This window comes from Epinephelus moara, chromosome 2 (genome assembly GCF_006386435.1).
Source record: "Epinephelus moara isolate mb chromosome 2, YSFRI_EMoa_1.0, whole genome shotgun sequence".
NCBI classification, from domain to species: Eukaryota; Metazoa; Chordata; class Actinopteri; order Perciformes; family Serranidae; genus Epinephelus; species Epinephelus moara.
In genome coordinates, this window is record NC_065507.1 from 1,531,531 (window position 1) to 1,541,390 (window position 9,860).

The 9,860-nt window shown below is 39.3% G+C and overlaps 2 protein-coding genes across 2 annotated transcripts; both read left to right on the forward strand.

Moving 5' to 3' along the window:
• The first annotated feature begins 3,105 nt into the window (after positions 1-3,105).
• On the forward strand, positions 3,106-4,035 carry LOC126400684 (olfactory receptor 52E4-like). Its single transcript, XM_050061588.1, has one exon. The coding sequence runs from the start codon at positions 3,106-3,108 to the stop codon at positions 4,033-4,035; it is 930 nt and encodes a 309-aa protein (XP_049917545.1).
• Positions 4,036-8,190: 4,155 nt separating this feature from the next.
• LOC126400718 (olfactory receptor 52E4-like) lies at positions 8,191-9,021 on the forward strand. Its single transcript, XM_050061634.1, has one exon. The coding sequence runs from the start codon at positions 8,191-8,193 to the stop codon at positions 9,019-9,021; it is 831 nt and encodes a 276-aa protein (XP_049917591.1).
• Positions 9,022-9,860: the final 839 nt, after the last annotated feature.

A 9,860-nucleotide genomic window follows, 5' to 3' on the forward strand; every position in this document is an offset into this window, starting at 1 on the left:
GAGTCTCTTATTTTTACACAACAGTTTCACTGAGCACATGGACCATTGATCATGTTGCATTTTGCTTTAGATTCAAACATATTTAATTGATTTAAAGTCGCACTTGTTTTTCCCAGCATGCAGCGAACACCTCGAACACACATGAACAGAAGCCAGTGTCATGATAATGTTATAATCGAGTCATTATCCTGGAAAACAAATATTCCGACGGCACCATTTTCTTTTTAGTCAATATAACATTTGGTTATTTATAGTATTGTTTATGGCATTGTGTGAAACTCTGCATTTGGCTGCTGACCTGCTGTGATCGCACTGAGTCTGTCCCAACTGAGGTCGAACTCTCAACAAAAAAAGGCAGACTCCGCCCCACAGCAGCAGACTGACGTCATTATCTAACCCATTAAGAATCCAATTAATAATAATAATAATAATGATGATAATAAATTTTATTTATGGAGCCCTTTTCATAGTACTCAAAGACACTTCTCATTAGTTAAAAATAACAACTAATAATTATAATAATTATTATTATTTTTATTTTTATGATATGTTCCAAACACAAAAAATATTGTAATTGTAGATTTCTACTCTAAATGCACCCACAAATTATTAGTTTTCTTTTTTTTGTTTTTTGTTTTTTTTTTTAAATTAGGATACTAATTTCTTAACTAATGTTTTTTTTTCTCTTTCCATTCCAATGGACGAAGATACTTAAAGCATAAATCACCCAACAGGAAAAATGACTGTAAATGGTCTCAGCAGACATTTTTTAAACAAACCATCATGAATGTACAGAATCAATAAAATGCTATATAAGCTGATGGTGTCATTACAAAATCAATTCAGAACAGTATTTCCCTGTTTAAACAGTATTTCATTTTCTGGGGACACTTGGGTCCAAAGGGCAGATATTTTTGAAAAAATCCTGATTAAAATCTATAAATATTTCACATGATTTTTTTTTTAAATGTAAAAGTAAAATAACATCTCACGTTTACTTTACAAACAGTTTAAACACAAATTTTGTACTTTAATAATATGATACATAAACTGAAATGTGTCTTGCGCTTCCTCCTTGTCTAACAGTTGACCTTGCTTGTTAAAAAAGATGATGTGGAAGGCTGTGATTGGTTTATAGACATCCCATCAAATAAGTCTGTCCATTTTAGTGGAGTTAGATGACAGAAATCATAGATCTAGACATCCTAGAAAGGTTATGTCCATTGGAAGGGACGGGAGATCTGAGCAGGCTAAGGTGCCACTGATTCTCACTGATGTTGAACTAATGTTAGAAAACAAAGATACCATTGTACCGAGTTAGCACCAAACTGCTAACTCTGTGCGGACACACAGTGAACAGATTCCTCTGCACCACTGGAGCACAGCACAGCAAGGATTGCATCAGGAGCCACACTTCTTTCAGCTTTGCTCATCCAGCTAACAAACAACACAACAACAATCAACTCTTCCCTCCATTCATGGACTGGTAACGTAACAACGAGTCATCACATTAGCACAGTAGTACAGGCTAAGCAAGACTGTTAACTTTTGTCACTATATGTGTAACATGTTTTGATTTTAATGTTTTAATGAGTTTATTGTTGTGATCTCTTTGTAGTCAGGTTACTGGTTAGCTGGCTTTGCCAAAGCTAAGTTTTTTTTAAAAGATATTTTTTGGGGCATTTTTAGCCTTTAATGGACAGGACAGACAAGCATGAAAGGAGGAGAGAGAGAGGGAGTGACATGCAGCAAAGGGCCACAGGCTGGAGTTGAACCCGAGCCGCTGCGGCAACAGCCTTGTACATGGGGCGCCTGCTCTACCACTAAGCCGCCGACGCCCCTTGCCAAAGCTAAGTTAATGTTAGTTTGCTAGTGCTTTGCACAGACAGAGTCTCACACGCAACTTAAAATCCTTTCTACTACCCAACACCTTTTCACAACATAGATCACATACACATATGCTGTTATTTGGCTCTCAACATAGTTTCCGCTTCACAGGTTTCCATTGTTTCTTTGTCCCTGACTGACCACATGTGGTTGGACAGAACCACCCCCACTCTGAGGCCATCTTTGATCTAGCCAACACATTTGTAGTCTATGTTGTCAGCCATTTTGTCTTTGATTGTTCACACTCACACTCTCACACACTTGCAGCAACCTGCCAATTTACACATTTTTCCACATGTCCTCACTATCTTTCTTAATTTCTTTAAATTTGGCAGACTGGTTCACTTGGACTCAACAATGAACTGGAAAGATTTTGTTGGCCAAAGGTCAAGGTCACTGTGACCTGGTTTGCCCCATTCTCTGAAGACGATATCTTTCTCCTTCCCCTTCAGGGAATTTATTGAAATTTGGCATGAATCTCCTCTTGGACACAAGAATGAACTGATCAGATTTTGGTCAAAGGTCAAAGTCAAGGTCATTGTGACCTTGTTTCTGTCTCGTTCTCATGAATGCAATATCTGAAGTACTCTTAAAGAGAAGTTTGGCAAAAACATGCTTTTGGACTAAAAGATAAACTTATTAGATTTTGGTGGTCAAAGGTCAATGCAGATATGACCTTGCATCTGTCTTGTTCTACTGAATGCGATATTTGAATAAGGCCTAGTGAGACGTTCTTCAAATCTGACACAAACATCCAAATAAAATAAGTTGTTCAACAGAGTTCAGTGTTTTGCTGGCATTAATTAAACATGAGTATGAATCAGTGTGCCCTTTTATAATGAGGTCACTCTGCTGCTGTTGGTGTCCTCTGTCTGGAAAAGTTTAAGAGGAGTCAAAGCAGAGTTTCAGCTCAGTGAGGAGGGACTCTCAGTATGACTGCAGCAGGTGAAGGCTCACATTGACACAACGTCACAAAAGTGTTTTCTTCTAATTTCTGACCAAAGGATTTCATTGACTCTGAAATTGAAACGATACATCTGGGGTTGGTTGATAACATTTTTCCTGTCACAATGGATCTGTTTATATGTGCTTCATGTTTAAGCTGCACATTGTGCCAAACAACCAGACTCACTGTAACTACCAGTTGAATCTACAACATTTTAACAACTCTGTTGCTTTGTGTGCACAGTAGAGTTGTGGTGAAGCAGAAGGAGGCTCATGACTAACTCTACACAAACTTCATATTTCATGTTTGCTGCCTACTTTGACACTGGGCTGTTTAAACACTTATGTTTCTTGATCGTCATGTGTCTCTACATGTTGATTATCTGTGCCAACGTCCTGCTGATTGTGGTTATCTGTGTGAACAGAAGCTTACATGAGCCTATGTACATGTTTCTGTGCAGCCTGTTTGTAAATGAACTGTATGGTAGTACAGGGTTGTTTCCATTGCTGCTGCTTCAGATCCTCTCTGACATTCACACTGTTTCTGCTGCAGTCTGTTTACTACAGACATTTTGCTTGTACTCTTATGGAGGTGTAGAATATTTAAACTTAGCCGTCATGTCTTATGACAGATATCTTGCTATCTGTTATCCTCTACAATATAATATGCAAATGACATCTCATAAGATTGCCGTGCTTATTGCGTTAACATGGTTATACCCTTTGATAGTGTGCATTTGCATGATATTTATGACTTCCTCTTTACAGCTGTGTGGGAACATCATAAACAAAGTTTACTGTGTCAACTACTCTGTTGTGAAGCTGGCATGCTTTGACACCAATGTCATTAATATTTATGGACTCATAACTTCTTTTGGTACAATCTTTGGTGCTTTAATTTTAATCTGTTACACGTATATAAAGATCCTTAAAGTTTGTCTTTTGGGTTCTAAACAGACCAGACAGAAAGCTGTCAGTACCTGCACACCTCACCTCGCCTCTCTGCTCAACTTTTCTGTTGGTGCTTGCTTTGAAATAGTTCAGAACAGGTTTGATATGACTGGTGTTCCCAATATGTTGCACATCTTTTTATCATTGTATTTTCTCACATGTCCTCCCCTCTTTAACCCTGTGATATACGGCCTTAAACTGTCTAAAATTCGTGTGACATGTAAAAATCTGATTTTAAACGTAGGCTGTTAGTATTAGCAAACACACAACAGATGTGCCTGTTGTCTTTAATGATGTTGTATCTTTTTATTGTTCTGTGCATTGTGTTGCTATTATACTTTGATAATTATTTCAGCCTGTTTTGCTTTTGTGCACACAGAGACATGATGGCCACAGTAGTAATGCTAAAGCTGTACAACAGTTGTAGAAACAGTTGTGTGCACCACGTTGTGTCGATTGGATTCAAATATGTAGGAAACCTCAGGAAGAGAAACTGAGGAGGGATCCCTCTGCCTGGACGGACAGACGTGCCACAGATGCCGTGTGTACAGAACACGTCAACATAATGAATTTACAGTGATTCATATGACACAATGATACATAGAGACATCCAGAGAGACAGACGGATGCACAACAACAACAACAATAATAACAATAAATGTAACTGTAGAATATGTAGTAATAAAATATGAATAATATAAATAGTTAAAGACTGTATATATATTATTTGTAAATATTAATATGACAGTACGTGTATGCAAGAATAATAACTATACATGTATAATAATGGTAGAGGTATGACTAATATGAATAACAGCCTGGCAGGAGATGTACCAGCAAATTTTAAACATGCTGTGGTGCAACCGCTGATTAAGAAGCCTAGCCTCGATGCCTCTGTCCTTTCCAATTTTAGGCCTATCTCCAAGCTCCCATTTCTTTCCAGAGTTTTGGAAAAAATTGTGCTTGTCCAACTGATGTCATTTCTGAACACTCATGGCATTTTGGAAGTGTTCCAGTCCGGTTACAAAGCACTCCATAGTACAGAGACTGCACTCCTAAAAATTTTCAATGACATATTTTTGGCCACGGACTCTGGTGACTCTCTCATTCTTGTGCTGTTAGACCTCTCTGCAGCTTTTGACACTGTAGATCACATTATTTTGCTTTCCCATCTGGAGCACTGGGTTGGCATTAAAGGTTCAGCCTTGGAATTTTTCAGGTCATACCTGTCTGGGAGAAGCTTCTGTGTCAACCTAGGAGATGCTACATCCTCCACAGCATCTCTCCACTGCGGAGTGCCGCAGGGCTCAATCCTTGGGCCGATTTTGTTTATGCTATATCTGCTCCCCCTAGGAGAAAACATGGTGTCTCCTTCCACTGTTACGCGGATGACAGTCAAATCTACCTGCCTCTAAAGCGAAACCATCCTGACTCCTTAAAACCCCTGTTTACATGCCTGGAGGATGTCAAAGCATGGCTAGCTTTAAACTTTTTAAATTTTAACGACAGCAAAACTGAAGTTATGGTGTTTGGTCCCAGCAACGCACATGTGTTTCCTCCTGGTGATCTAGGCCCCCTTGAACCTTTCGTGACGCCAACTGCTACCAATCTAGGGGTAAAAATCGACTCTGACCTAAAGATGGACAAACAGATAAATGATGTTGTGTGTAAGAGCTTCTACCAGCTCAGGAGGCTGTCCAAGGTTAAATGTTTTCTATCACGTTCTGTTTTTGAAACTGTAATGCATGCTTTTATGACATCTCGCCTTGACTACTGTAATGCCTTGTATGTTGGTGTTAGCCAGGCCTCCATCTCTGGCTTACAGTTGGTCCAGAACGCCGCTGCTCGTCTGCTGACTGGTACACGTAAGCAAGAGCACATTAGTCCTGTACTGGCCGCTGCAGTGGCAGCTCCAAAACTTTGGAACGAGCTGCCTCTGCATGTTAGGCAAGCCCCCACTCTGCAGGTGTTTAAATCACGCCTCAAGACACATTTTTATTCTTTGGCTTTTTCAAGCACAGCCTGAGTGATTGGTGTTCTTCATGTGACGCTGTGTATGTTCTATTTATGAGTTGTGATGTGCGTTGTTACTTGTTTTTTCTTTTACTTGTAAAGCACTTTGGTCTCAGCTCTGTTGTTTTAAATGTGCTATATAAATAAATTGGTATGGTATGGTATGGTAATAATAATAAAACATATTTGGCACAAATGGCCACTTGGACTCAAGAATAAATCAAGTGGTTTGTACCTTATTAAAAGCTCTGCAATTTTATCGAGTGCTCCAGCCTCCTTTCATTTGGGTTCAGTCATTTTTTGAAGTGGCCCACTTGATTCAGTGTCTAATACAAGATTTAACTCTTGAACTCCACCCCCATTCTGTAGCAAAAACACCTAAAATGACATGCCCAAATTAAAATGACTGTAGCTTCTGAACCGCTCTGACTACATGCATGCATGAGGTCTTGCCAGAAAGAAAACTCCCTGAAGTTTCTTGTGAAAGTGTCAGAAACACTCTAGGTGANACTGTGTCCTTGCGTCTATATCTCAAGAAGGCCCTGAGAGAATTTCTTCTAAATTGGTACAAACCTCTGCCTGGACTCAAGGATCACAGCATTTTGGTAGTCAAAGGTCAAAGGCCAAGGTCACTGTGACCATGTGTCTGTCTCAGTCTCATGAACAAGATACCTCAAGAACATTTTGAGGGAATTTTTTCAAATTGGGCACAAACGTTTGCTTGAACTCAAGGATGAACTGTTAGGATAATGGTGGCTGTGACCTTGCATCCATGTCATTCTCATGAATGTGATATCTCAAGAAGGCCTTGATAGAATATCATCCACTGTGACTCAAGGATGAACTGATTAGATGATGGTAGTCATTGTCACCACTCGTCCCCAAAACCCTGACCAGGATAGACAGGTTAAATGAATGCTTGGCTAAAATGGACACAATTGACCTTTTGCTAAGTCCTGCACCTTAAATGCAGACTGGCCAATTATAGTGTAGCATTGGCTAGCTCCAACAAGAGTCCAACAACAACACGGCTGTGCTCTGTAGACTGTAATACGATTGTTTCAGGTCTTGTTCATTTTCAGGCTGGTTTTGTGGATTAGGAGCTAAACATTGTGCCTGGAGCTCATCGTGTGTTAATGACACTCGATGGACGGAGATATACGTTTCTTTCCTGTTCCAAGACCAAAATCAAACACTAGAGAGTGCAGGGTTAGCTAGCTAGCTGCAGGAGATAAAGCCCATCATTCAAATCACTACTCAAAACTCACCTGTTCCATTCTGCTTTTAATGTTTGGCTACTTTTATTTATTTATTTATTTGTTTTTACACTCCCATTGCTATTCCTCTTTGTCTTCGATGTCTTTTGCTGAAAATTGTTTTTTGATGTGTTTTAACCGTTTCTGTAAAGTGACTTTGAGAACTTTGAAAAGCGCTTTATAAATAAAATGTATTATTATTACTGAATGTATACACATGCTGCTTGTTAATGAATATAACAATGAATAAAGGCTGACCTGCTCTAAAGAAACCAGTGAAGGGAAACTTTGCCAATGTTTAACCAGCTGTGTGACATCACAGTGTGTGCAGATAAACAGTGTTTGGCTTCCCCTGAAGCTCCCTGCCTGTGCGGCAGTGGAGATCCAGGCACTGGTTGCATGGGGGAAGCCAAACACCATTCATCTGCACACACTGCGATGACACACAGCTGGTTAAACATTGGCAAACTGTCCTGTTTAATTCATTGTCTTCTGTTTCAATCACCGGTAATGTGGTGGTTCAGGTTTACACTGTGATCTGTAGCCTACAGTTCGGCTTTAGCTCCGATCGACTGTAATCTTTGTGACCTTTTTTTGTGAGTTTGACATTCTGATACATCCTTGAACCACATATTGTAGACCTTCTGTCTGCTTCTTTTCGAAATCGCATTTTCTTTTTTTGTGTGTGTGTTTTTTAAAATTGGACATTGTTCTTCAGGGAGTGCAGTTAGTGAGTCGGGGCTCCATGCTAACTCCAACAGCTTGATGGACCATCATAAAGGGGCGGGGCTTAGCAAAGGGTCAACTGACTGAAACATGTTGTTTTATGGTACAGGACCAAAATCATTCCTTTTACTTTATATTAAATATAAAATAAGTTGTTCAACAGAGTTCAGTGTTTTGCTGGCATTAATTAAACATGAGTATGAATCAGTGTGCCCTTTTATAATGAGGTCACTCTGCTGCTGTTGGTGTCCTCTGTCTGGAAAAGTTTAAGAGGAGTCAAAGCAGAGTTTCAGCTCAGTGAGGAGGGACTCTCAGTATGACTGCAGCAGGTGAAGGCTCACATTGACACAACGTCACAAAAGTGTTTTCTTCTAATTTCTGACCAAAGGATTTCATTGACTCTGAAATNTACATGTTGATTATCTGTGCCAACCTCCTGCTGATTGTGGTTATCTGTGTGAACAGAAGCTTACATGAACCTATGTACATGTTTCTGTGCAGCCTGTTTGTAAATGAACTGTATGGTAGTACAGGGTTGTTTCCATTGCTGCTGCTTCAGATCCTCTCTGACATTCACACTGTCTCAGCTTCAGCTTGTTTCCTGCAGATTTTCTTTGTGTACTCTTACGGAAGTGTAGAACTTTTAAACTTAGCCATCATTTCTTATGACAGATATCTTGCCATCTGTTATCCTCTGCAGTATAACATACGGATGACATATGAAAAAGTTGCACTCTTTATTGTTCTGATATGGTTAGTCGTATTTCTTGTGAATTTCTTTACACTGCCTTTGATTGTGCCTTTACAGCTGTGTGGGAACATCATTAACAAAGTGTACTGTGACAATCACTCTGTAGTGAAACTGGCCTGCTCTGACACAACAGTCATTAACATCTATGGACTCATTGTCAGTGCCTTCTCAGTCTTTGGCCCTCTAACTTTAATCTGTTACACGTATATAAAGATCCTTAAAGTTTGTTTTTCTGGTTCTAAACAGACGAGACAGAAAGCTGTCAGCACCTGCACACCTCACCTTGCCTCTCTGCTCAACTTTTCTTTCGGGGCTTTCTTTGAAATAGTTCAGAGCAGGTTTAATATGACTGGTGTTCCCAATATGTTGCGAATCTTTTTATCATTGTATTTTCTCACATGTCCTCCCCTCTTTAACCCTGTGATATACGGCCTGAAACTGTCTACAATTCGTGTGACATGTAAAAATCTGATTTTAAATGTAGGCTGTTAGTATTAGCAGACACACAACAGATGTGCCTGTTGTCTTTAATGATATTTTACCTTCGTATTGTTCTGTGCAATGTGTTACCATTTTAAACACAAGTGTGTACACAGGGACATGATGGCCACAGTAGTAATGCTAAAAGAACTGAATACATTCAGTAGCAGAGGGGGAATTAAAAGCTCTGTGTAATCAGAAAATAGCATATTAAACACAGTTTGCTTTTTAACCACGTATTTGTGGAGACAAGTGGCTGCATCTTGAATGAAACTGTTCACATATTTGCCATTGTGTTATGTTAACATCAGAAAACTCAGACCATTCAGAACTTTATAAACATGACGACATTCGAGGAGGTTACGATGTTGTTAATTCTGAGATCACAACAGAAAAAGTGACAGCGGCGCCATCATAGATTGCAGAGGTGGGACTGAGTCATTGTTTTGCAAGTCACAAGTAAGCCCCAAGTCCGAGTCAAGTCCCAAGTCATGACCAACAAGCCCCTGGTTTAGTCCCATGTCAAGACTGACAAGTCCCAAGTCCTCAACTTTGAGTTTTAAGTCCTACACAAGTCATTACATGTTCTTCACCAAATGTAATGCCATTTTAACAAAAATTTACAGAAATCATGGATGCTTTTTTAAAATTTGTATTTATTTGTTGACCAGTTTTGGTCAAACAAGTGCAGCTGAACTTCATCTTAAAAAAACGTAGTGCTGACAATTTCAATTCAATTTCAATTTCAATTTCAATTTTATTTATAAAGCCCAATATCACAAATCACAATTTGCCTCACAGGGCTTTACAGCATACGACATCCCTCTGTCCTTATGACCCTCACAGCTGAT

Coding starts and splice junctions, on each gene's coding strand:
- LOC126400718 (XM_050061634.1), top strand. CDS start 8,191: ATGTTGATTATCTGTGCCAACCTCCTGCTGATTGTGGTTATCTGTGTG.
- LOC126400684 (XM_050061588.1), top strand. CDS start 3,106: ATGACTAACTCTACACAAACTTCATATTTCATGTTTGCTGCCTACTTT.